Below are 27,969 nucleotides of genomic sequence, written 5' to 3' on the forward strand. Positions count from 1 at the left end.
ATGAAACAATGGCTATCACTATTTCATCAACTCTCTCAGGCCCCTTCGATGTGCCTTACTGAGGAAAACATTGTGTTGTTCAAGCACTCTGAAACACTTTCAAGCAAATAAATATTTAATGTTATCAGGTGGGCACTTACAGTAGAATGTCAAAGAGCAAAGCAAGTCAGCAAACATCAGGTAGTTTTTCTTTCTGCTGAAGAGTTATCATTCACAAGACCATTCATGTATACCTGCTGTGTTTGCATAGGGTTTAATTGGTGTTTTCCAGTCCCCATGAACTAAAAAGGGAATAAATGACCTGTTGCACCAAGAGCATATTGACTGGTGCAAACACTTTTGATGGATTGCACAGTGATTAGTCACTCCTGGCATGCATGACCTCCTTGTTATCAAAGCACTCATGTTGCCAATGAAAAGTTTTACTGAAAGACGTTTTTAAGCACACAGTTACAACAACTACATTGGCTGGATAAAAAGGAAGCATATTTCTAAGATAATTCAGTGCCAACTTGAACCAATTGAATTAATTTCCCCCAACTCCTTTGCACAATCTCTCTTTTCAATCAAACATGTTATCCAACATGAATTAAACATACTTAAATCTACATTCCTAAAACCCTCACTGGTCAGATAGTGACTCCCTTGTAGTATGCTAACTGTGGTGTTCAGGTGAGTTATCTGCCTCCATGCATATACTGTATGCAGTCCTACTTATAACCACTAGAATATGGCATTGGCTTACACACTAAAATAGTGTGAAAAAACATGTTTACGAGATACAGAGAAACAACAACAGAAAAACCCTGGTTTTATATGGCCCATCATTATATGATGTGGAAGGGAGGGACATCTATATGGTCGACGAGAGTAAAAACAAAGCAGGTTTGAGACAACAAAGCAGTGGACAGCCAGGTGCCCAGGGAGCAGTTGGGGGTTAGGTGCCATGCTCAAGGGCACTTCAGCTGTGGGTGTAGTAGGAGGGGAGAGCACTATTCAATCGTTCACCCCCACCCACAATTTCCCACTCGGTCTAGGGATCACACCAGCAACCTTTCAGTCACAAGTGCGATTTCCTAACCTTTAGGGAATACCAAATCTTTTAACTGCAATAGCCTGTGTCATGCTCGAAGACATGGGAATCTCAGTTCTTCCAGGTGATAGTGCACATCTGATTTCAAAATCAACATCCTTCACAGAACACACAGTGCCCAAAAACATTCTACAACTTCTGATTCGGAATCGAGAAAACCAACCACTCCACCCAAAAGATTCCTCCTCTCTGCTTTCCAAAACAAAATTAAATCAAGCTGAACTGTGCTTTACCAGGCCATCAATAACTCTCGGTGCCAAGCAAACTGTGTTTGTTGTCGTCTTCGTTCATATAAACAGCTCAATTGTGGCATGGCAAAACTAGAGCTCTATAGCAGTTATAGTGTGGAGGGCCACAGACACACCACAGACATGTGAAGGTCAGGAGGTAACTTACATCCTGTGATGGCTTTGCGATCCACGCTGTCCTCGTCCAGCTCCTCGTGGGACAGGAAGACTCGCAGGCGCTTCATGGACACGCTGGCCTTGGGGTCGACATCACGGACAGACACCAACCGACCAACCGACCAACCGATCACCACCACGGGGGCAGGAGGGAACACACAGGATCGACCAAAAACAGGCAAGTCCAAACGAGACAGAGAACACCAAATGAGCCACCGTAAATATAGAAAAACATACAGAAAAGGTTTTACAGGGATTTTGTCGATGACAGATGTGGTGATTCTAATTGCTGCTAGTGCTCTATGGCAGAGCCAGACGGCAGTGATGACTCACCAATTGCCATTGCATGTTGCCTTTACTTCACAAAATGACTAAGTTTCAGACTATTTCTGGGTTAGGAAACTACAATTTTCAGGGAAAAAATGGGCTTTTGGCTTGTCCCATTAGGGGAAGCCACTGCGATTCATGCAATGCTCCTGTAAACATATCAGTTATCAACCCAGGAAAGATTTACTAATTCAAATTACAGGAGAAAAAAGGGAGCATACACTTCCATCAAAATTCCTCCTAAATTACTCCCCCAAGTGTAATTAAATCTAAAACTGTTATTTCAATATTTTAAAACTGTTTTTAATGATAGTGATAGTTGTTGTTTTTATAAACAGACAGTAGTCTGTTTACTATCAGCCAACATTTCCTGAGTAAGAACATCACTGGCTGAGGAACTTGGATGAGATCAGTCTTGTTTGTTGACAAACAAGTTGCCAAAAGGCCCCCCAAACCAGAAAAAGCCCACAACGTTAAGCAATTTCAACAGACCTATGAGAAACTTTTCCTATACAGAATGTTTTCCTGACCTGTCAGTCAGCTACAATCAGACAGAACCAGAAGGGAAAGAGAGGCAGAGACGGACCGAGAGAAACGGCGATAAAGATGGCAAGAAAGAGAACGAGAGACAGACAGAAAGACAGAAAGAGACAAAGGGAGGACGCCATGCGACTGACCTGGACCATGCTGCTGATGACCATGGGCAGCATGTTGAGAGGGAAACGCAGGATGTTGAACAGCGCCAGGGAGACAAAGGCCTTTTGGGCATCCAGCACGTTGTTATCGTCCACAAGCACGTACACGGCAAAGGTTGACAGGGCCACCTACAGAGGGAGAAGACACAAGGGAAATACAAATACACTGTTTTGAGTGCCATCAAGTTGTGAATCAAACCATTTATGTTTTCAGATAATTTCTGGAAATCATATTCAGCTTCAGGGGAAGACAGTGCACAAGATAACCTTGTGTGGTTCATATTATGTAGGCCTACAGTACCGGTATATTGTGCAAAAACCTGCCTAAGAAGCCACAATTTCAAGACAAGAATATACAGTACATATACAAATGTATCTCTGGAGGACACAACAAATCATATCACTAAGTACAGATACCGGGCAAGCAAAGGCTTGTACAGGAGTGGACTGAAATAGAATCACAGGTTTGACTCTGATTTGATGCACACCTTCATGTGACAGCATATAGTACATCATCATGACAATGAACTATGACACACACACACACACGCACACACACCAAGAGTGGCTAGCTTGGGAATGTGGAGAGTGCGTTCTCACCAGGAAGGGAGCGCAGACCCAGGTGAAGGTGGACACAGCGCCCAGGTAAGCGACCCTCTTGAGCACGGACAGCTCGCGCTCTCGGATGGCGGTCACCTTGTCCTTGAAGGCCAGCTCCCAGGCGTAGAGCTTGAGTACCTTGATGCCATTCAAAACTTCGTTCATCAGCTTGATGCGCTCATCTTTGTTTTTCATTTGAGCCACCTGGGGGGGGGGGGGGGGGTAAGGAGCTAGTATTTAGTACCTCCACGCTGCTCTGGAGACAATGGCTCTTGTAATATAATTGACATACAGTATGTATTAGCCAACAATTAGCAAGGTAGCTAATTATTAAGCATAACATAGCTCTAACATTTTAGCTACTGCAAAACAACATCAGTATTAGTCACTTAGAGTTTCTGGTATATCTGGATCAGTTAAATAAATTATACTCATTTAGAGGTTTAGACTAGTTTAAGGAAATAGTATCAGATGACATTGCCCTTCCAGAAAATTCAGTCTGGAGTTAGGCTTAATCTTAAACCTGTCTTTGGGACTGATCACAGAAACACACAGCCTGAATAAAATGAGCCTTGTTTTGTGAGTAACCAGACCTGGTAGGCTTTGGTTTTCATGGCAATGACAGCATTAACTGGCACCATAAGCACCATCACAGCAACACCAGCCAGAACCGAGGGTCCAAGATTCTAGGGAGAAAAGAACAGTGTGTTTGTTCAAGGAGGATCATGTCTTCTGAAACAGTTGTATGGTTATGCTTTGCTATGGCTATGGTTATGCCATTTGGCAGACGCCTTTGTCCAAAGCGACATACAAATAAAAAAAACGATACAATAATTAATTTGACAGTGAACAATTTCAAAAAGTTGGTCAGACTCTAGTAGGGAGAATAGTTGTAGGGTCTAGGGGTCCATCAATGATGGCTGGCTATCACCACAACAATTAAATCACTTTCACAGGAGCAGTCCATACAGTAAGACTCAACTCCACTATATACAGGTATGTACTGTGCAAGTCTTGGTTGTACTGGTTAGCTGAGTTGTACACTTACCGGTATAGATGTATGCATATATGCACACACACACACACGCATACCACTCACACACACACACACACACACACACACACACACACACACACACACACACACGCATCCCACTCACCTGCCAGAGGAAGTAGAGGGCAAGTACCACCTGCAGAGGGGCCGACCAGACCATGTTGATGTAGGTGATGAGGTCCATGAAGCGCTGGGCATCCACAGACATCAGGTTCACGATCTCCCCCACTGTGGATGTCCGCCGTGCCGCGTTCGTGATGACCAGGGCCTGAAACAGACCAGCCAATCATAGCCGAGTCATCGGAGACATCTGGGGGGGATCACTTTGATCCGTGCTGTGGCCATTACAGAGCTTGACAGCAACGATTCTGGGCAAGGTAAGCCAATTATGGATGTTGGACGACGGAAATTGATCAATTAGGAATTGATAATGGTTTACGGCTTCGGTGCATCCATAAACGGGTACTCACACACAGACAGTTCGTCTACAGGTGCCACAAACATCTGCTCTAGTGGCAAACAACCTTGCAGAAAACCATGCCTGACATTTCATGGATGAGATAGCACAGTCATGCCGGTGTTTACAATGCACACAAAAGAACCTACATTATCGACCTGTCAAACACACTGTGGCAGTGATAAGCTAGCGTCATGGTAACCGGTGTAACAGGTGTGCTAAATGAAAAGTGCTGAGTGTTACTATGACCTAACTGTACTGTAACTGACCCTACTAGGCAGATGGGTTGGGCCCTTGAGTCGTGGATCTGTCCGAGGTCTCTTTCTATATGCATCTCCAATTCTAGGGAGTTTTTCCCCTCGCCCCAGTTACTCATGGGCTCTCTCTCTGAATGTTTAACACTTTGTAAAGCGCCATGAGACATGCGTAATGTTTTGGTGCTCCATAAGTGAAACCAAATAGAAATTGAAACTGTAACCGCGCGTCGTCCTCACCTTCCTGTAGACGGCGCCGATGATGGCGGTGCGGAGCCGCATGCCCGTGACGAAGCACACGTGGAAGTAGCGCTGCAGGATGAGCGTCTGCACGCAGGAGCACACGAACAGCAGCGCCGTGAAGAAGTAGCCCTGCCAGGAGGGGGCGCTGGTGTCGTTCACAAACTGAATCAGCTGCCTGCGAGAGGAGGAAGAGGAGAGGAAGAGGAGAGCAAGAGGGAATTAAAACATGAGGGTTAACTGAATCAGCTGCCTGAGAAACATGAGAGGGTTGGGTTCCATCATCATGAAGGGGGGAGAGCTGAGCACAAACTGAATCAGCTGCCTACGAGAGGGCAAGAGGAGGAAGAGGGAATTCAAACATGACACCATGTCCTAACAGGATCTGAGCGAGCGGCTACCTATGTTATCTGTCTACGCTGAATCCGTTAAATATGCCTGTCTATTGCGTCATATTTCTCATTCAAAATAGCAGAGCAAAGAGAGCAACAGAAATACAAGAGAAAGAGAGAGGAAGAGGGAATTGGCCAGAAGTACTGTAGGTGCGCTCAACTCTGCGGAAAAGATAAGGTTTTGGGTGCGGAAACAAAGAAACACCGGGTAAAACAAAAATGCAAACACACTCTCGAGCAGCTATAACTCATTTAATTACGTTAAACCATGTCACAAGACAGACACGTTTCGGCCTATGCTGCCTTCAGCGTCTTGAAGGAAGAGGGAATTAAAACGGGAGAGGGTTCCATCATCATGAAGGAGTGTGAGCGGAGCACTTGTGTCTTCGCCTTGATCTGAAAATCCTTGATCTGAATCTCACACATAATCTCACTGAAAATCTCACTCATATCTCATGTCAAATCATGTCACTCATTCAAGTCCAGTCACGTGCAGCACCGTAAAAGAATTCACATGCTCAATTCCATGGTACAACCAGTCGAGCAAGAAGCCAGAAGTACTGGTCCTTTGTCACGCCACAGGTCACAGGTTCCAAGGATGCGCACATACTAATAACACAACATGCAAGTCTCTGTGAGGCGAGTTGCTTTACAGAAGAATCTGATTAAATAGATTGATATATAAAAGTTTATGCAAGGATGTCTCAATATGATATTGGTTTAGTATAACTATAAATCAATGGTATGGTGTGTTTTCAGCTTTCAGTTTTAATGGGTTTCCCCTTCGCTGATTCTGCAAGCTAAGGGGAAAACCAGTTCACAAAATTCCTGCTGTGTGCCAAACTCAACCAGGACAGGAGTACTCCAATGTTCAGGTGGCACTTAACCCACACTCACACTCACTCTCAGCTGTCTGAGCTCCACTACACGCATTCCACTCTGACCTATGCCAGGATCCTGTTTGTGGACTTCAGCTGGGCTTTTAACACAATCCTGCCTCACATCCTGGAGCGCCAGCTATCCCAGCTGCTGGTTCCGGTCTCCACATGCAAGTGGATAACCGACTTCCTCACCAACAGGACCCAGCGGGTGAAGCTGGGGTCTTGCATCTCTGGCTCCAGGTCCACCAGTACGGGCTCTCCTCAGGGCTGTGTCCTCTCCCCCGCCCTCTTCACCCTCTACACCAACAGCTGCACCTCTCTTGACCCATCAGTCAAGCTCCTGAAATTTGCAGACGACACCACCCTGGTGGGTCTCATATCCAGGGGGGATGAGTCTGCCTACAGGAGGGAGATTGAGCGGCTGCAAAGCTGGTGTAGCCTGAACAACCTGGAGCTGAATGCCCTAAAGACAGTGGAGATGGTGGTGGATTTCAGGAGAAGCGCAGCCCCGCCCCCACCCCTCATGCCGGGGAACACCTGTGGCCACTGCAGAGTCCTGCCGCTTCCTAGGGCTAACCATCTCCCGTGACCTGAAGTGGGGCCTAAACACCTTGGCCCTTCTGAAAAAGGCACACAAGCGGCTGTTCTTCTTGCGACAGCTAAATAAATTCAGGTTGCCTAAGTCAATACAAACCCGGTTCTACACTACCATCATCAAATCCATCATCACACATTCCATCATCACATGGTTCCCCGCTGCAGTAGCCAAGGACAAGGCCAAACTGCTGCGGGTGATCCGCACAGCTGAGAGGGTGATTGGCACCACCCTACCCAGCCTGGAGTTACTCCACAACACCAGGGCAAGAAAGATCATGGAGGACCCTTTACATCCAGGCTCCGCCCTCTTCCAAATGCTCCCCTCTGGGAGAAGGCTACGGCTACCATATTCATACGTGAATGGCTGTAAAACATTCCTATTGTGTATCTTCACTATATGGCAATAAATCTAACCTTGACCTTGACCTTGACAACACGCTGAACCACTGTACAGCTGCTATTGCATACTATCCTCTCTGGGAAAAAGGGGGGAAGGGGGGGGGGGTTACAAATTGAGAGTGGGGTCCACACTGCACTGTTATTTTACCAAAAGACCAGCCAGTAGATCATGTACACCCAGCAGCGCTGACCCCATTCACTGTAATCATGAATCACTAAAACATCAACATACATGAAATGTAATTTCTGTTTACAAAAACCTATCAAAGTGTTGTCCATTTCCCTTTGAGTTAAACGTTTTCAAGCAGATGACTGGGTAGGTGAAACACCATGCATGTGTGTTTTAGGTATGTTGGGGGGGGGGGGGGGGGTATCTAGTATTACATGCTAATACTAAACTAAGGAGGCACCCTGTTACATGCCCACTTGAGCCCTCTTCTCTGGAACAATCTCCCTTACTCCCTCTAATACATTCTGGCAATAGGCAGTCAAACCAGTTCTCTCTCCTTTTACATTATTACAATATATTTACCTGATGCTCTTATCCAGTGAACTGCACTTTTCTGCTTTTTTGCACTTCTGGTTAGAACATAACTGTATTTTGTTGCCTTTGTACTTGCACTCAACACAATGTCAAAGATGAATCTAATCTAATCTACTCTAAATTACAGGGACAGTCCCCTTGAGTTAAGTGCCTAACTCAGGGGCAACAATGGTGGCAATCTGGGCTCAAACTCCCCACCTTCAGATGCTCCCTGTAATGTGTGTTAATGAGATACTGCCCCCCTACAACCCCCGCCCCCAAGCCCAGCCCCACCCCACACTATGCCTAAAACAAGCATGTACAGTATGACCTGTTACTTCGCCTACCCAGACATCTGCATGAAAACATGTTTATAAATATGAATGTTTTTATAAAGAGAAATGACCTTTCATGTGGACATCATAGTGTTAAAAAAACGAAATGTTGGCCTATCCAACCAGATTTCCAGCTTAGAGCATTAGCCGTCAGTGCGTGAAAGCGGTGGTTCTCAAACTGCGTCATCACACGCTCCTGTGCTTGAGTGGGTAAAAGCCAGGTGTGTTTGGTGTTATTTATGATGATTTACACGGCGGTCACACTTTGTAAAGGTCTGCCAGGGAACTTCTTGTTTTCATAAATGGCGTGCTTTCTCACAAAAGCATAGAATCCCTGTGCTCAACTAGCTGGCTACGGTGAAGCATTCTCCCTCACCAACCTGTGAGCCTAGCCAGTCACGTCAGTGGCACGCTGAGGCCCTTCTCATCTGCTGATACAGCAACAGAAGAGTCCGCCACTGCTATCCTGCTCCTCACTGCCTTGATCAGTAGCAGAGTGGTAATCGGGTGAGTCAGGAGAATGGTCGGTGGGCCAGTGCCGTTTTGGGGCTAGGTAGTAGGTAGATTACTCTGAGCTACAAAGCGTGCAATATTGCTGTCTGAAAATGTTCTTTGCTGTGCCGTCTGACAACCTGCACCGTGCGACTGCAGTTCCTTTTGTTTTCAGAATGTTTATTATATCCATAACCGCAAACTTTTCCTCAATGATTAGCAATCTACCACCAGAAAGCAACAATCCTGTATGCCCTGTGCACTCTCTCTCCTGTGCACATGTCTTATTGTGCTGTAGCCCGCCGCTAGAATCACTGGTCAGTAGTTAGAACTGAGTTGTCTCGGTCGCTGGCATTTATTCATCTTTTAGATGACAATGTTGGAGGGGCAAACACCACCATTTTGAATGTTGAAGGGGACACATCCGCCGTGTCCACCCCCTAATAAAGCATGTTTCAGCCATCATGGCCTTTAATCAGGGTTTAATCAAGTTACATCAGACGCCACTTACTTTAGGATCTCGGGCCCCACAAACATGAGGATGTCGTGGACGATCTTGTAGACGGTGCTGACCAGGAAGTAGGGGCCGAAGGTGCGGCAGAGGGCCCTGAAGAGCGAGGGCTCGCCGGTCTTCTGCGTGGTCTTCACCAGGAGAATCTCCGACTCTTCCAGCGGACGCCCGTCCTTCTTCTCGCCCATCGGCGGCTTCTTGGGGGAGTACAGGGTCTTCTCTGAGGGCCTGAGGAGGGGAGAGGGAGAGGGAGAGGGAGATGAGAGGAAATGGATGCAGGTTAGGTTACCACTCTTGTGGCAATAAAATCTCTACCATGGAACTCGATGAAGATGCGTGCACAGATGAATGCATTACGACAGAATGAGACACAACACAACAAAGCTGTATTCTTTACGGTCATACACGACTGCTTTCATGAAGACACACGGACAACATGAAAGACCTCGGTCTGACCTTTTGACCTTGTTGCACTCCGAGTCCCAACGCCGCGCCAGCTGCGGCACAATTTTCTGAGAGCGGTCCTCTGAGTTCAGAGACCAAAGATCTTTCTCCTCCAAGGGTCTTTTGAAGCCCACCAGCATTAATCTACAAAGGGGATAGACACACACAAACACTTTACCCCCGGAACACACACACACACACACACACATAGGAACATACACTTAAGCCCTATTCGCACGGCATTAGTATTACCTGTGGACCTCCGGTCATTTTCAAATTATCGCCCCACCTCTGTGTTACTTGCAGCGCATTCGCACGGGATAAGCAAAGTCTGTAAATTACTCTATTTTCACTGACATTACACCCGGATATGTCGTATGCTAACGTCTGAAAACAACACAGAAAGTAGAAAAGATATGCAATTGCAACAGCAATCACTGAGATACAGATTCGCACGGGATTAGTATTATCACCGGACGTCTGTGTTTGGCGAAATATAGTAGGTAATTTGCGGCGGAATTTTTACTTTACAAATTACAGATATGGCACATTCGCACGGGACTAAGATCTCAGACATTCTCCGCAATTATCACAAATCACCAAAGGTCCACAGGTACTACTAATCCCGTGCGAATAGGGCTTTAGACACATTTAATCAATGATCTCTCTATGATCAAATTAACAAAACATCAACAAAATTGAACTCTGAAGCAAATGCAGACTCTAATGTCTCCCAAATCCAATCCAATCCAATCCACTTTATTTATATAGCACAATTTAAACAAACACAAGGTTTCCTACAGAGACAACAAAAGGATTCTCTGTTTGTGACTGATGTACGTATGCAATCCTAACGACCGCTCAAAATCAAATGCCTACTTACTTATTTATCCACCAAAACGTAATCTTTGACAAGAATGAGGCTCCAAATTCTGGGCATGGATTCTGCAAGTTCAAAAGATGTGAGAAACGTTTAGTGTTGAAAATGGAGGGGGAAAAATGAAGGTCAAGCACCTGCACTTGGTCCGGTCACTATCAAAGCTGCCACCAACCACTGGCACTCACCGGGTCCTTCACGGCTTGTGAGAAGAGAGGAGGCCGGTCGGAGAGGCATGACAGGAAAAGAGAGATGAGCAGCAGGGTGTAGTAGATGTAGAAAGTGGTGTATCTGAACACCACCACAGTGGAGGGCTGTGGGGGAGAAAAATTCCACAAAGAGCGGACGTCAGTCTCCAAAGCAAATGCTTAAGCGACATTTCTATGGTGTCTCGTATGGGGTCAACGGTTCTAGAGAATGATCTGCTGAACACGTTGCATGTTGCACTGGTGCCATAACAACACAGATCAGTGGGTTACGGGTTGCCAGGGTCTCACCTCATTGAGAGCCTGCAGTATTTTGGAGCGGAAGGACACTGTGGCACAAACCACGGCGATGAGCCAGAAGTTCAGCATCACGCCAGAGGATTGGACCCCCTTAAACCGCTCATACTGGATGAAGAATGTTGCCAGCAACTGCGAGTGGGGAAAAGGTTGCAGGCACATACACACACACGCACACACACACACACACACACACACACACACACACACACATTTACAATGACCAAACAAGACCTGTTCCTGAGGAGCCTGTTCCAAACAATAATGTAATAAGTCTAAAATTAGACAAAACAAGGCATAAATAAGGCATCATGAGCACATGGGCTGCTCCTTCCCACTAATAATGGCCTCAAGGCTTTCTTATGTGATTGAGGCCTGAATTAAATTGGACAGGATTGCAGCCAAATTCCGTCAGATCTCTTTGGTGGCAAAAGGGCACGGATTAAATTCCTGTATTGGCTCCGGCACTACCTCATTGTTCTCTCAATGTAGTGGCACCACAACCAATACATCACACACACTCACACAGAATACATCATACACACTCACACATAATACACTCACATACTTACACATAATTCACACACACACACACACACACACACACACACACACACACACACACACACACACACACACACACACACACACACACACACACACACACACACACACACACACACACACACACACACACACACACACACACACACACACACACACACACACACACTCAAATACTCCCACAATTTGAAAAGGAAGTCAAAGCAAGTGCCTTTGTTCACATGTACATTTTAAAATTTAAAATTTACTTTAACAATAGATCAGTATAGTTAGAATATGAACAACAAATTTGCATGCTGACTTGGGGGTGGGGGTGGGGGGGGGGGGGGGTCCTCACCATTGTGACGCCAAGTATCGTGGGACTGACTAAATAGACAGGCGCAAGGGCCTGTCCTTGGCCTCTTTCCCAGAAAGAGTAGAACACATCTGCCCAGCAGATAATCCATAGTAAAAAACCGAATGCCTAAGGAAACATAGAGCATAAACACCCAGTATGACTTTCAAACACTAGCAGCAGCAAAACTGTCAAGCACCTGTTGCTCCTGCTGAAGGAAATACAGTGGGAGGATGTTGCTTTACCAAGCACACAAGAACACCGATTCTTAAAGTATGGCTCAGAGATCAAAGGCAGAATTATTCTAAAAAATAAGAATAAAGTATGAATGTCATGAAGCATGCTTCCTCGACCCATGAACAGTTGTGGGTGTCAAACTCACAGTTTTGGCTTTGTTGAGGTGGGTCATGCAAATGTATCCATGATCATTATATTTGAGGTATAGGAAGTAGAACGGCGCAGATATCCAGAGGTAGAGGCAGGGGACCCACACCAGGAGAGTGTTCTGAAAGCACTGCGTCAGGTCTGGGTTGTGGGACTGCCATGTACGATTCCAGTCCTGAAGGAAAAGGAAGGAGGTCATCAGGACCAATATTCTCTTGTGTGTCAAAGATAAAAGAGCTCATGAGTTGTATTACATGATACAGAGTACAATATCCATATGGCTCAATAACCCAACATAAAATAGCATAACAACTTTTCTCTCTCCCCTCTGTCCCAACACATCACATCACATCTCTCTCTCTCTCTTGGTCCAAGACTCCAAGTATCTTTAAGAGTGTCTGAAGTGTTGTTCAATGCTTAGATTCAGTCAAGCAGCAAGACATTTTAAGCTGAGCCAACCATGACGTGTTGTCGCTGGTTAGGCCGTATTTTGTCAGTGATGGGGTTATGTGACCCCACAGTACTACAGAGTTCCTTGATTCGTCCTTAACAAATAACATTTGGATGCTAATTAAAAGTTTGTACTCACTAGTTACTTAGTCTGTGATTGCAAGAGTACTTGTCATCAGTCATAAATAGGTAACATAGGTGTAGTAATTAGAGGTAGCGGTACACACTGTACAGAGTATCATGAGACAAGACGGCTTACTTCTTCAGTTATGCTCCATCTCGCACCTAGCTATGGCAAGACATTGGACAGCAACTGATCATACTGGGCAGTAGCATTAGCTGGGTAACTTCACCATACAGCAATGGAAAACTTACTTAAAGCACGTACATGTCACTTAGCCAGCAACTAACAGTACGTTATTGACGTTAGCCAAGCTTAACGTAACGTTACCTCTTGCAAAACAACTACAACGTTAACAAAAATTGTGAAGGTCTTATCTCAGTAGAGGTGCAATAGTAACATTAGTCTCTACACTAAATGTCATAATATTGTCCCGAGTGAAGTGTCCGTTTAAATGGAGAATCTGGTGAAATCAGCTACTACTACAACAAAAATCCATTCCTGAAAATCACCGTCCTTAGCAAGCTAAAACACCGGCGGCTACGGCCTGGCAAACATATCGCTAGCATCATGGCTAGCAAAAGCCATAATAGGCATTAGGCAGCGTTAGCTTGCTAAACTTGTGTTATGGGCAACAGCTGACATTGATAACGTTTAAGAAATGTTGTAATTGAGCGAGACTGTAACTTACCCAAAATGGATCGGAACCGTCCACGCTGCAGAAGTTGTCAATACCCATTCGCCACACTGCAAATTATCGTAACATTTAATGAATACAGCAACCTTGGTTTCATAACCAGCGCTTTCTCTCCGCGTTCTAGACGAATACAGCGACGGAAAGGTGTTTATATGATAGGGGGCGCTATACGCAAGTAAAGCAAGCCACCGTGAGTTTTACACAAGTTTGTTTTTCCACGGTCTATCAGAGGTTTAATTTCCTCCCGGATCGGCGTGGGTGTCTTTTAAGGTTATGTCAAGGCTCCTTTTTCATTAATCTTAGATAGACCTACGTTAACGTGGACAACACTCACTACAACAAGCACAAGGAAAACATTGGGGTAATATTAGACTACCAGAAATAACAATCGGATTTATGATATCACAATGTCGTTCATAAATCAAAAAGCCTAGCCTAGTACAAATGGTTGTAGTAGCCTATGTAGTTCAGTTCCTTTTTCAGAGAAAGTCAGTTCAGAGTCAAATTGTCAAGTCATTATTTGTATATTTTGTTGTCAATGGAATTCATTTCTCATCCTGACATTTAAGCCTAACAATCAATAGCCTCAAGTAGGCCTAGCCTACTACTGTGTGGTGGTAGTAGGCTAGACTAGGCCTATCCGCAAAGACAAGGGAAGACTTATCAGGCTGTCAGAATATATCTAGGCCGATCAACATGAGTGCATTAGTGTAGGCTACAACATGTTAGAGGATGAGTTTCCATGGTATTGTGCTGTATTCATAAAGTGATTCCACAAAGTATTCCACAAGCCAAAATATATTGCCCTGGAAAATGGTTGACTTGGTTAGACATAGGCTACAACTAGATCTCATACATCTAGGCCGACAAGGTTGGGGTTGCCCTCAATGTAGGTGACACTCACCTTCATTTAAAACTATTGTCCTAATTAATATTTTTTCCTAGTCTGGCTATCTCCATCCATACTAAGCTCAATCTTTTAAGATTGAATATTAGTCTGGGGAGTCCGCTTTATTTCTACTGCACAAGAGGCATGACCAATGGTCATAGTTTAAATGACTCTGTACGCTTGGATAGTCCTTCACCCAATCAGATCAACAATCCGGGTGCGCCTGGTGAATAAGCCAGTTTGTGACTGGACCCAGCAAATGTTGACAGGAAGCAGAAGAGATAGATGTGCAGGTTTTCAGCCTGAGCTGCTGGGCGAAATCCAAATTGCTGGCAGATCATATTTTTTCCCCTGTGTGTCTAGTATAGAGTGAGTTCATAGAACTGTCTACCACACTGTTATCTCAAGTGCAACTTAATGTTTGCAAAGGCAAAGCACAATCCATGTGCTGTTGAGATATACCTCAGAGCCACTCCCAAATAAATTCCCCATTTGAACATCCTGCATCAATGTTTTGTATGAAAGACATGATTAAACAATACACACACACACACACACACACACACACACTCACTCACTCACTCACTCACTCACTCACTCACTCACTCACTCACTCACTCACTCACTCACACACACACCCACACACCCACACACACACACACGCTGTATGGTAACCCTTTACCACACTTTACACATTCATCATGAGTTCAGTATGTACACATTAGAAATTATGAGTTAGTTTATGGCTTGAGTTCGATGTACACATTTTCATACTTTATAACAAAGAAAAACACACTGATAACGCCTACTAAATAAGATTCTGTTAATGAAAAGCACATTTGTTAATCTGTGGGTAATGTTGAAAGCATACTTGATAATGATGAATTAAGTGTTTGTTAATGCTTAACTAATACCTAACTAATGCTAAATTGTGTATCCTTTTTGTAAAGTGTTACCGCATAAAGTAGTTTACTGGAAGAAGCGGTGACAAAACAGCCACAGTATGGAAAAAGACCACATTAATAACTCTTCAAACCATATTGCTGCAAACTGGTGTCTATCAAACTCATGATTTGAACATTTGCATACTTATGTGTGACCTCATCCAACCAAGAAAAGTTTACAGTAAGCAGAGTGGATTGGCTCCTGGAAAGTTGAGTGATAGGAATGGACCTGAAGCTTGTCCCGCCTACCTGCAGAAGTCATCTATGTAAGATAGTTAATAAGGCATGCAAATGGCCCTGGAGCATCAGAGGAGCACAGCTGAGGATCAGTCCAAGCTGAGACCCAAAGCACCAGCACCCAGCAAAGAGAACATAGACAGGTAAATGCATCTCTCTAATCTGTCTGTTATACTCTCTATTCTGTAGGCCATTCATCTTGATTGTATGCTATTTCTAGTTAGTTGATATTTTCATATTTCAACAATTACCAGATATGTAGTGTATGCAATGAAAAATAAAATTAGTGGTTTTCAGTTTAGTAATCAACTAATAAGTAGAGTACATCTAGTATCACACCAGTGATATACCACAGGATAATTGCAAGATTGAAATAGCCTATCATGTTGTACAGTGAAAACATATTGTAATTTTGTTGTTATGATACTGCTTTCTTGGTGATGTGTCTTTAGTGTCCATTCATTAATTGATTACTTTATCAAGGCATCATCAATTTCCATGATCATCAATGTGTAGCTTACATTTTTTCTGTTACATGGAGTCAAAGTTTTTCATCATAATTATTATTGTCTTCAATTTATTATTGAAAGACGTTGGCTTGTCTTGGACACATGGCATATGCCTTATATGGAATAACTTAGATGGATGCTTGCCCAGTATCCTCAATACAGTAGAGGAAGAGCAACAGTGTAGAACCTACCCTTATTTGGTCATCATATACTGTAGTCATCACTGTCTTATTGTGGCTCTGCTGATTTGAATATTATATTGGATTTAGTATGAGTTGCACACGTATCTCTGGGCACTTGAAGTGAAGTCCTTGTTGATATAAGCCAAACTCTGTCCAGCAAGATCATACATGATATTGTCCTGTTTGTTTTGTGTTTTGGGCACATAGGCAGGTCAAGAGGTCACGATGTCCAAGAAACCAGATGATGATAGCGAAAAATTCCTTTTCGGGGACAAAGACTTCAAAACAAGTGGACTGGGCCAAGCAGACTGGTCTGCCAAGAAGCTGGTGTGGATCCCGTCGGAGAAAGATGGCTTTGAGTCGGCCAGCGTCAAGGAGGAGAAGGGCGATGATGTCCTGGTCCAGCTGGATAACGGGCAGAAGTTGACCATCCACAAAGACAACATCCAGAAGATGAACCCACCTAAGTTCAACAAGGCAGAGGACATGGCGGCATTGACCTACCTCAACGAAGCCTCGGTGCTGCAGAACTTGAAGGAGAGGTACTTCTCAGGGCTTATTTATGTGAGTAAAAACATGTACGCATTCTCATTTGTATATGAAGCCTCCCAGCCCCACTTCAAACCATTGACTGCTGAGAACAGTGAATATATATGTTTCCTGTTAACTATTCAACTGGTGTCAATACATACAATAGATGCACAGTTTCTTATGTGAACAGTAGGCACTGTTAATAAACCTGTTAATAGCGTCCTGCTATTAATTAGGAAATGTCATCAGTCGTAATGTCACGATCTCTTTTAGTGATAGACATCATTATATACTGTACACCTCCCTGCCATCCTTTCTATATCCTGTGTAGCGTGTGAACTGTATTTTGCTGAGCATGCATTCACTACTCTTCTTCCAGACATACTCAGGCCTGTTCTGTGTGGTGGTGAACCCCTACAAAATGTTGCCCATTTACTCCGAGAAGATCATTGAGTTGTACAAGGGCAAGAAGCGTCATGAGGTCCCTCCACACATCTACTCCATCACGGACAATGCTTACAGGAACATGATGCAAGGTACGAAGATCAGTGAAAGAATGGCCTATGTAGATATCCCATTGGCCATTAGCAGTGGTCATATGACTTGATTACGTCTTGTGTGTTTCTTTCCTTGCTGTGGAAGCAGAAAATCCAGTCTATTGTAGTGCAGCCCTCGACCCTGTGACATTTAGTAAAAGGAGGTTTCCCATGGCCAGTCTGTGATCGTCATCCAAGTTCCACTTCCTAAATCCCCGTCACAGGTAGTGGGGTACAGCGTACGCTCTCAGCATAGCCATACATGGCCCCGCTGCCTCTTTAGATCCTCTATTTTTGGAAAGAATATGAGAGAGAGAGCGTGAGACCGAGAGAGAGAGAGAGAGAGAGAGAGAGAAAGAGAGAGGGAGGGAGACAGAGAGAGAGAGAGAGAGAGAAAGGTTAATCTTGTCCTGTGGTCCTTCAGACCCCTTTAAATTTCCAATGCTTGTCCTTCCTTTGGATGACAATCTGCGAAGTTCATTTTTAGACTCACTGGACTCCTGTTAATCTGTTTTGGCCCTATTTGCTTTGCTTTGAGGAGCCACGCTTGAGTTGGCCCCGTCCTTGTGGTCCTTCAGACAGAGTTTTCAGAATGTCTCTTTCTGTTCTCCCCCCACAGAGCGCGATGACCAGTCCATTCTCTGCACGTGAGTGAAAGAGGAAATTGCACTTGTGTCCGATCGACGCACACGTCACCTTCAACACGCAGAGAGACTTCTGCTTCTCTCATGCCCTCGTTCATGTTCATTACACGATTTGAATTTGGTCGTTTGAATAGTCAAACATCACATCATAACTCAAGCCTCTACATTATACACAGCTGTCATTGACATAAACGGTGGATGGATGCATTTAAATAGATTAGAGGTTTTAAAGAAGTGTTGAGAGAGAGTCATATACCAGTCCTAAGTAATTGCAGAGGGAACTATCTTGATGGGTGTCCTAACTATTTTGAATGTTTGAATTTAAACAGTCTGGGTAGCATTTCCATTTGAAATGCCCTGTGTGTGTGTGTGTGTGTGTGTGTGTGTGTGTGTGTGTGTGTGTGGCAGAGGAGAGTCTGGAGCTGGGAAGACAGAGAACACCAAGAAGGTCATTCAGTATCTGGCAGTGGTGGCGTCCTCTCACAAGACCAAGAAGGACTCTGTGAGTGTCAACGTCACTCCTTTCCAAAATGTTCCCCAAGAGTTACTGTTTAAGTAGAAATGAAAGAATGAAAGACTCACAGATACACACACATACACGCACACACACACACACACACACACACACACACACATTTTAACTACTTTATTTATGTCCGCAATTCATAATAAATGTACAAAAGGACATAAATGTTACAGATGCAGAACATTGCTAAGGTATGATCCAACAATGTGGGTCTGATGACAATTCAAAAAGCAGATTTATGGATACACACACACACACACACACACACACACACACACACACACACACACACACAGACACAGACACAGACACACAGACACTGTGGATGGATGTTTTGAAATTGACAGTAAGCTTTGTGTGACAGGCGACTGGTGGATTGCTTAAGGTATGGATAAAGCCCATAATGTATCTGTAATGTCTGGTGGTGGTGCTTTCTGCTTTGTGTATTCTGTCTGAGACACTATCTGAATCTGGACAAATAGTCACAAAAAGGTACAATCTCATTTTAAAATGAAAATGAACAATGACATTTTTCTCCAAATACTGTAGCAAAGTCAACTGGCATACGTAAGTAAAGCACTGGAATGTGATAGTAGATTTGTAGTGGAGTGACAGAGGTAGTTCTTGAGTGTATAGGCTAGTTTGTAGTTGTTGGTAGTTTAGTGTACATAAACTGTCACCTGTGTCACAATCCTGTCACATGTGACACTGTCCTGACCACCTTTGTCATCACATGACTTTTAAAAAGGACTGCAAATCAAATCAAGTGACCAAATCCACGTAAGGTAGGCTGAATGCATTTGTGTTGTCTCTAGATTGCAAGAGGTGTAATCCTGTTTGTGAAATGCAACCGGCAGGGGGAAAAAAAATATGTTGACTTGTCTGACCTCATTTGTGGTTTGTAATCCTATTTTGCAGTCATTTGATGACAAAGTTATCAAAGTGTTGCTGTTCTTAGCTCAGTGGGTACTCTGAGTCTGGGAGAACAAAAAGGACAGCAATAGGGCCTTCTGCTCAGCATCCTCTCTGCTGTACTGTCTCCCTTACAGTGTCCTGTCCTGTCGTTGCATGTACTGTACTGTACTGTATGTGTTTGTTGGAACGCAATGCTTTCTTTTAGGCAAATACAAATGTCATTGTTGGTTGGGATTGTGTGAGTACTAGCCCTATTTTGTTTAGAGATTCATAGCTGATGCTTGACATTTGATCACAAGGATTTAATCAGAAGTAGTTGCACTGTGTAAAATAAAACATGTATTTGTATGCCATCTCAGGCATATGATAAAGTGATGAATTGGGCATTCTGTGATGCACACTGTTGATTGTTTCACATAATGCTGTGAGGATCTGTCCTGTTTAGGGAGAGTTGGAGAAACAGCTTTTACAGGCAAATCCCATTCTGGAGGCTTTTGGAAATGCCAAGACTGTTAAAAATGACAACTCCTCCAGATTTGTAAGTTCATAGATGAAAAAAAAAAACCATACTTGTGTAACCAGGATTAATGCATAAATTGCATTCAAAGTTATTTATTTGATTTTCTTTTTTGTTTTCTCCTTAAGGGAAAGTTCATCCGTTTGAACTTTGACGTGACTGGCTTTATTGTTGGGGCCACAATTGATACATGTATCCTCAAAGAACCTCATATAGCAAACCATGTCATTCTTCTCAAATTTGATTTGCTTCAAGATATTGTTTTCACAAGGAACCTAATGTGTTTACATTACCTCACACAAAGCGCTGGCGGGCATACGTTTGTTTAGGAGTGTGTCATGGATTCATAAATAGCAATGCACTACTTTTGGCTCAACATTATAGATTTCATAGTCACTTGATTTCTGCCTACCTGGCTTATGTGTCTAGAATAGAATAGAATAGTTATTGGCAATGCATTGAATACAGCGAGCGTATTAACACAACAACATTCAAGGTGCCACTACAGGTCAGTGCTTTTCAAATAAATGATGATCAATAGATATATCAGATATCCCTCCTATCCCTACACACAGTTTACTCTCTCTCTCTCTCTCTCTCTCTCTCTCACACACACACACACACACACACAAACACACAGGATAAATAATAAAAGACTCATTCAATTTAGTCTGACATCCTCCCTTCCCTCCCAAACACACACAGCCCTCCCATCCACACGTGTGTGAATAGCAGCAGGTCTCAAGGCAGGTAGAGCAAAATGAATAATGTCCAGAGGTAGGTGTGGTTGTAGAGAACACATTATGCTAGAGGACGGATGGAGACATGCCTCTATCATACCATCTTCCCTTAACTATTGAACGCCTAAAGATCTGCTGGAGAAGTCCCGCTGTGTCAGGCAGGCAAAGAACGAGAGGGCCTTTCACATATTCTACTTCATGGTGGCAGGGGCCAAGGACAAGGTGAAAGGTGTGCTGATTACCCTTTACCATCATCTGTTAAACACACTGACACATTTAAATGCAGATTGTATTTAAGTTACAGTAAGAGATCTCAGAAGATGAAAGCAAATTCAAATGTCAATATAAATGTTCAGTGGTTTGAATACATTTTTGCAAGTGAACATCAATATGCACATATGTGTGTGTGTGTGTGTGTGTGTGTGTGTGTGTGTGTGTGTGTGTGTGTGTGTGTATGTGTGTATATACATAAACACACACACACACACACACACACACACACACACACACACACACACACACACACACACACACACACACACATCTACAGTACATACTGTATATATATAGTGCATATATTCTAAATGCACTGAAGGTTGATGTCTCCACAGAGGACCTGCTGATTGAGAGCTTCAATAGCTATCGCTTCCTGAACCTTGGCCATGTCATGGTGCCGGGCATAGAGGACGACGAGATGTTCGAGGAGACACTGGAGGCTATGGCCGTCCTGGGCTTCAACGAAGACGAGAGAATTGGTGGGTTATATTCAAATAGCACTGCTACACTTCACTACTCCACATCACATCTCTACTGCACCACCCCTTACAGAGGACCTACTGTATTCATGGGTTTCATCAGGTCCCTTTCAACAGGTGTATTAATCAAGCACAATGCAGACTGCATTCATAATTCAAAAGGTGCTTGATTTTATACACCTGTGGAAAAGGACCGGATGAAACCCATGAATACCTGGAACTATGGCCAAAAAGGTCAATAGGGAAATTAAATATTAGCAAAATAAATAACAAGTTCCAGTTCAAGTTTATTATAGCCATTTCAACAGAAATACAGTTGATAGGAATGTGTTTTGGTATGCTCATAACACACATAATGACAACACAACATCACAAGACTGAAGCCAAAACAGGCACACATAAATAGCAGGGGTAACAACACTTACTGTAGTACACAAAGAAAAAGTGCATGGATTTCAGAAAAAGCAGCAGCAAGGTTCAGTTGTACAAAGTGCAAAGAGAGGTCCAGCATAAGGGATCAAGTTCAAGCTGGGCTTTGTGGTCGCAACCATCTCCAAGACATGTCCATTCCATACCTTATTATGGTGCGATGAAAATACAATGGAATGGGGCTCAGCTGAGTGTACAACGTTTTGTGTTGTCATCCCTTCTCTCTATTGGCCATCTCCGTCCTCCATCTTCAGGGATGCTGAAGGTGGTGTCCACTGTGCTGCACATTGGAAACATTGAGTTCAAGAAGGAGAAGAACCAGGAGCAGGCGGCCATGCCTGACACCACAGGTACAGACAATCGCGGCAGAGAGAAACCTCAGCCAAGTTTCACATAAGATCAATGCTTTGTGTGAGGTGGGGCATAAAATAGGACTACCAAGAGTGTTTTTGGTTTTCTCCAAGTAGTTGTGGATTCAGTTTATACTCTGCTAATACACCCACAGCGGCTCAGAAGGTTTGTCATCTGCAAGGCATCAACTTGACAGACTTCACCAAGGCCATGCTTACCCCCAAGATTAAAGTGGGTAGAGAGGTGGTGCAGAAGGCACAGACCAAAGAACAGGTGGGTCCCATGGAGTGTGATGAACAATACAATCAAAAGGGCAGTATTGTTTAACTATACCGAATGGTTAACACTGAATAGTCACTGAGTTAGAATAAAACTGAAATCAAATATTGCACTGAACTAAATAATAAATTAATATAAACATGAACTTATTATATTTACAGTACGTGATGTTGAAACATTTGACAATTAGAGAGATTTAATATCTCACAGTGTTTTTTTTTTTTTTTTTTTTTAATAGGCCGACTTTGCTACTGAGGCTCTGGCAAAAGCCATGTATGACCGCATGTTCAAATGGATCTTGGCGCGTGTGAACAAGGTTCTGGACAAGACCAAACGTCCCGGGTCTTCTTTCATCGGCATCCTGGACATCGCCGGCTTCGAGATCTTTGAGGTAAGGTGGTCACTCCACATACCCCAAAGTCCTGTTTAAGTGTGCGCCTATGTGCATATATGCTTGTTTTGTGTGTATGTGTGTGTGTGTGTGTGTGTGTGCTCCTTGCTTGTTTTTGTGTGTGTGCGTGCGTGCGTGCGTGCGTGCGTGCGTGCGTGCGTGCGTGCGTGTGCGCGCGTGCGTGCGTGCGTGCATGCGTGCGTGTTTTGTGTTTGTGTGTGCATGTACTGTGCGTGTGTGTCTGTCTGTGTGTGTGAGAGAGAGAATTAGAGAGACCGTGAGAGAGAGAGAGAAAGAGAGAGAGAGAGAGAGAAAGAGAGAGAGAGAGAATCTTCATTGCACAGTCATCTTGGAATTGATAGATCACCTCTATGCTAGAGAGAGCATTCCTCATTCATTACGATTCATTACGGTCCCCTTCTGGTGTTCCCCCACAGGATAACTCCTTTGAGCAGCTGTGCATCAACTACACCAACGAGAAGCTCCAGCAGCTCTTCAACCACACCATGTTCGTCCTGGAGCAGGAGGAGTACAAGCGTGAGGGCATCGACTGGGCCTTCATCGACTTTGGCCTGGACCTGCAGCCTTGCATTGAACTCATTGAGAGGCCGGTCAGTTTCAGATCTGTTGGTTTGGAACATCCTGTGAAAGAAAGTTAGAAAATGAGCTCAAAGCTTTAGTTAAAACATATGATATACCTACCAATTAGACAAAAGTGACATGCAAAACTATACCAATATTCATCAAAATCATCAATCTATCAGGACTCCAAATATATTAGAATAGTCAGTTAAATGCAAGTATACATGCATTGCATGCATCCTATGTAAATAGTTGACGTTATATTGGTGTGAGAATTTAGCATTTGCCGCTGTTTTCATTCCATGAATCATTCTGTGCCTTGTTCTAGAATAATCCTCCAGGCATCCTCGCTCTGCTGGATGAGGAGTGCTGGTTCCCCAAAGCCAGTGACATCTCGTTCGTGGACAAAGTCTTGAACACACACGGTAGCCACTGCAAGTTCTCCAAACCGAAGCAGCACAAAGAGAAAACAATGTTTGCAGTTCTGCACTACGCTGGGAAGGTACCTGAGATTTCTCTAGGTCCAAACAACTGATTGGGTTGATAATAGAAGCAGAGGCAGTTGATTGCATTTGGTCAAATGTGTTGCCATGTTGTCTGTGTGTAGGTGGATTATAATGCTGCCAACTGGCTCACCAAGAACATGGACCCTCTCAACGACAACGTGACCGCACTGCTCCAGAATTCCACAAGTGCTTTCATACAGGATCTATGGAAAGACAGTGAGATATTCTTTCACTCCAATTTCATGATAGGAATCAAAAACAACTCAATGTGTAACGAAACAAAGAGTAAACACTGTAATGTGCCAACACAAAAGACATATCTTTTCCGTACTGACTCAGAGGGTCAGATGTAGTACATTAATGTGATTTAACACATTAATGTGGCTTTAATGTACCAGCCTGATCTACCAGACTCGGTGCCAGCAAATGCAGGCTGGAGCGCTCAGCTTCATTTGGTTTCCCAGGCTATTCATTTACCTCAAAGTCTTAGTATGGTCATTACAGCCAGGAGTTTTAGATGATTCTCCCCCCCCCCCCCCCCGTCGTCACAAAGCACTTGACCCTGCGCCTGACCTCCCCTTTCTCTCTCCTTCTCTCCCCTGCTCGCTCTCTGCAGCGGACCGGGTGGTGGGGCTGGAGCAGATTAGCAAGATGTCGGACAGCTCCATGCCCACCTCGGGCAAGTCCAAGAAAGGCATGTTCCGCACGGTCGGGCAGCTGTACAAGGAGTCCCTGGGCAAGCTGATGACCACGCTCCACAACACCACGCCCAACTTTGTGCGCTGCATCATCCCCAACCATGAGAAGAAGGTAGATGCTTAGTCTGGGGCACAGAGACGACACCTGGGCCAGTGGTGTCGTCATTACTGACTAACATTACTGTGGGTGTATCTTGATGCATTGCTCAACAAGCAAACACTACTACAAGTACATTAGGCCATTTAAAAATTTTACCAATTTCAATTGCTCAATTGCCAACTGTTTCGGATACAATTTTCAGATATAAACATGAAAGGTGTTGAATTCATTGTGCTGTAGGTTGTGGAGTTCCAACAGTGACCATTTTAACAATCAAGCCTATCATTAAGATTACACACAACATGACACAGGTTATAACGACAATGCACAGTTGGACGATTCTAGACACTGACCTGAGCCACCGTTTTGTAGGCAGGAAAGATGGATGCCAATCTGGTGTTGGAACAACTGCGCTGCAACGGTGTACTGGAGGGGATCAGGATCTGTCGGCAAGGCTTTCCTAACCGCGTCATCTTCCATGAGTTTCGTCAGCGGTGAGCCTCTCCTCCATTTTCCCCTGTCCAATGTGAAAGAAATCGTCTCCTGTGATGCTCCAGATGTGGTAGTCAGGTTCAACGGTGTTATGTATTATTAGTATAAGTATACTGTAAGTATAAATATATATATATTAGTATAAGTATTATTAACGTAATTTCCCAACTATTAGCCGCGGCTTATACATTGATTTTGCTAAATTTCTTCAGCTATGGGGTTAATACACAAGGGCAGTTAATATGGAATAAATATGGTTTGTGGCTTATATGAAATGCGGCTTATACACAGGAAATTACTGTACCCACTTTGGGTCTCATCATATGCCTCCAAAGTACCTATGGAATCACAGCTTTGAGCGCCATCTCATATGGGTTTCATGATCTCATGTTTGCCTGCTTCTGCTCTACAGCTATGAGATCCTGGCCTCCAGTGCCATTCCTAAGGGTTTCATGGACGGAAAACAGGCCTGCACACTAATGGTAAGTGTCCCCCATCAACACAACACAACACCCACCGCCCCTGTTGCAATGTGTGGCATAGCTAGCTGTATGGAGGAGCTGCTCATGTCAATCATACACAACAGCACGTCATAGAGAGTCAACAGTACATTGATTACATTACGTGTCAAATGCTTTACTTTTTGTGTGTACCATGACATATATGTACATGTTCATGCCAGTGTTGACGTGTCTACACTGGCATGAACTTGAATTTCCCCTTGGGGATCAGTGAAGTATCTATCTATCTATCTATCTAAGAGGCAACATCTGCTTTTGGTGCTGGTGCTAGTGTCTGCCATTCCTCCATGGCTTCCTGCCCGTGCAAACGCTTCTTTCTTTACTTCACCCAGATTAAGCATCTTGACCTGGACCCCAACCTGTACCGCATTGGCCAGAGCAAGATGTTCTTCCGCACCGGCGTCCTGGCTCAGCTGGAGGAGGAGCGCGACCTCAAGCTCACCGTGGTCATCATCGCCTTCCAGGGCCAGGCTCGCGGCTTCCTGGCCCGCAAGTGAGTCCGACAGGGCAGCCTCTAAGAGGAATAGGTTCTCTTTTCAGAGTTCCCAGATCCTGGGTGAAACAGTCATTATTGTGTTAAAACGTTGAAAGTGATTGCAGATTGAAGTAGCAAAAAGTAAGTAAATCCAAAGCAAGTCTACTGTAGGTTCGGATGAATCAAAGGTCAAAGTGTATGTCAAGTGTTGATTTTAAAACACACACACACACACATATATATATATATATATATATACATATTAAGACATCTCTGTAATTGTACTACTTTGGATTTGGAAAACAATAGCTAACGGTGGGTTTCTCCATTCTCCCAAACCCAGAGCCTTTGCTAAGCGGCAGCAGCAACTCACTGCCATGAAAGTGATCCAGAGGAACTGTTCTGTGTACCTCAAACTGCGCAACTGGCAGTGGTGGAGACTCTTCACTAAGGCAAGTGCCTGCAGTTTCATGTTATCCTTGCAATTTGGATAACATGGACCTTTTTCACAGCAGCCATTTTCAAATAAAATATGTGGCATATCCAGTTGTTACTAATGACATTATTCTCTGATTTGGCTACACTTAAATTGAACAGAGATTTCATTAAGGTATTTAGTAACGCTTGGCTGCTGTGAAAAAGTCTATTGGTATCAAAATCAGGTTCATGACTGACTCTACGTGTGTGGCTCCATATGGTCTTTGAATTCAATTCAATGAATCACTTTTCCACCACTGGTTGCCAAAGTGTGACTGACCCAGCTGTACAGGTACTAGCTAGAGTGTAACTGGGTGAAGTGACTTCATTTGTGTGTTGACATTGCTCGTTAGTGGAATGTGGCTGTGTCCGAGTCTTTGTAAATTCCCCCCTTCTCCCCTCCCCCTCCGCAGGTCAAGCCTCTGCTCCAGGTGACCCGACAGGAAGAGGAAATGGGTGAGAAGGAGGAAGAGCTAAAGAAAGCAAAGGAAACTGCGCAGAAGTCTGAGACTCAGCTGAAGGAGATTAACCAGAAGCACACTAAGGTGGAGGATGAGAGAGTCACATCCATACATATGTGCATATACTCACAGTCATACAGAAACTTCAAACATCATAAACACACACACACACACACACACACACACACACACACACACACACACACACACTTACCTTGCCTGGGCATCGTTTGAAACCTTATCACCTCTCTGTCTGTCTGCCTGTCGGTGTGTATGTCGGTGTGTGTGTCTGTGTGTGTGTGTATGTCTCTGTGTGTGTCTGTCTGTGGGTCTGTTTCTGTGCGTGTGTGTGTGTGTGTGTCTGTGTCTGTGTCTGTGTGTGTGTACTGTATGTCTGTGTGTTGCGTCTCAGCTGCTGGAGGAGAAGAACCAGCTGCAGGACAAGCTGCAGGCGGAGACGGAGCTGTACGCGGAGGCGGAGGAGATGCGCGTGCGTCTGGAGGCCAAGAAGCAGGAGCTGGAGGAGGTGCTCCACGAGATGGAGGCCCGTATGGAGGAGGAGGAGGAGCGCAGCCTCGCCCTGCAGCAGGAGAAGAAGGACAAGGAGCAGCAAATCCAGGTCTGCTGAAACAAACAAACAAACAAACAAACAAA

General features: G+C 44.2%; 2 protein-coding genes across 2 annotated transcripts in view; one reads left to right on the plus strand and one right to left on the minus strand.

Annotated features, from left to right (window-relative positions):
• Positions 1 to 13,762, minus strand: part of abcc1 (ATP binding cassette subfamily C member 1 (ABCC1 blood group)) — a 38,674-nt gene extending 24,912 nt beyond the window's left edge. Inside the window, exons 1-14 of the mRNA XM_062532697.1 lie at positions 13,623 to 13,762; positions 12,359 to 12,535; positions 11,980 to 12,105; positions 11,073 to 11,210; positions 10,764 to 10,889; positions 10,582 to 10,643; positions 9,711 to 9,842; positions 9,255 to 9,482; positions 5,125 to 5,302; positions 4,280 to 4,441; positions 3,713 to 3,805; positions 3,120 to 3,323; positions 2,502 to 2,648; positions 1,490 to 1,577 (exon numbers count right to left, since the gene is read on the minus strand). Coding sequence (XP_062388681.1) covers positions 1,490 to 1,577; positions 2,502 to 2,648; positions 3,120 to 3,323; positions 3,713 to 3,805; positions 4,280 to 4,441; positions 5,125 to 5,302; positions 9,255 to 9,482; positions 9,711 to 9,842; positions 10,582 to 10,643; positions 10,764 to 10,889; positions 11,073 to 11,210; positions 11,980 to 12,105; positions 12,359 to 12,535; positions 13,623 to 13,670 — 1,909 coding nt within the window. The 5' untranslated portion in view covers positions 13,671 to 13,762. The remainder of the gene's footprint in view (positions 1 to 1,489; positions 1,578 to 2,501; positions 2,649 to 3,119; positions 3,324 to 3,712; positions 3,806 to 4,279; positions 4,442 to 5,124; positions 5,303 to 9,254; positions 9,483 to 9,710; positions 9,843 to 10,581; positions 10,644 to 10,763; positions 10,890 to 11,072; positions 11,211 to 11,979; positions 12,106 to 12,358; positions 12,536 to 13,622) is intronic.
• Positions 13,763 to 16,614: 2,852 nt separating this feature from the next.
• Positions 16,615 to 27,969, plus strand: part of myh11b (myosin, heavy chain 11b, smooth muscle) — a 39,988-nt gene continuing 28,633 nt past the window's right edge. Inside the window, exons 1-21 of the mRNA XM_062532698.1 lie at positions 16,615 to 16,953; positions 17,300 to 17,456; positions 18,076 to 18,103; positions 18,509 to 18,614; positions 19,987 to 20,079; positions 20,187 to 20,250; positions 20,929 to 21,027; positions 21,410 to 21,553; positions 22,237 to 22,332; positions 22,488 to 22,606; positions 22,851 to 23,003; positions 23,441 to 23,614; positions 23,914 to 24,087; positions 24,193 to 24,307; positions 24,708 to 24,901; positions 25,262 to 25,383; positions 25,794 to 25,863; positions 26,235 to 26,395; positions 26,721 to 26,829; positions 27,268 to 27,399; positions 27,728 to 27,934. Coding sequence (XP_062388682.1) covers positions 16,615 to 16,953; positions 17,300 to 17,456; positions 18,076 to 18,103; positions 18,509 to 18,614; positions 19,987 to 20,079; positions 20,187 to 20,250; positions 20,929 to 21,027; positions 21,410 to 21,553; positions 22,237 to 22,332; positions 22,488 to 22,606; positions 22,851 to 23,003; positions 23,441 to 23,614; positions 23,914 to 24,087; positions 24,193 to 24,307; positions 24,708 to 24,901; positions 25,262 to 25,383; positions 25,794 to 25,863; positions 26,235 to 26,395; positions 26,721 to 26,829; positions 27,268 to 27,399; positions 27,728 to 27,934 — 2,856 coding nt within the window. The remainder of the gene's footprint in view (positions 16,954 to 17,299; positions 17,457 to 18,075; positions 18,104 to 18,508; positions 18,615 to 19,986; positions 20,080 to 20,186; positions 20,251 to 20,928; positions 21,028 to 21,409; positions 21,554 to 22,236; positions 22,333 to 22,487; positions 22,607 to 22,850; positions 23,004 to 23,440; positions 23,615 to 23,913; positions 24,088 to 24,192; positions 24,308 to 24,707; positions 24,902 to 25,261; positions 25,384 to 25,793; positions 25,864 to 26,234; positions 26,396 to 26,720; positions 26,830 to 27,267; positions 27,400 to 27,727; positions 27,935 to 27,969) is intronic.

This window comes from Sardina pilchardus, chromosome 3 (genome assembly GCF_963854185.1).
Source record: "Sardina pilchardus chromosome 3, fSarPil1.1, whole genome shotgun sequence".
Lineage (NCBI taxonomy): Eukaryota > Metazoa > Chordata > Actinopteri > Clupeiformes > Clupeidae > Sardina > Sardina pilchardus.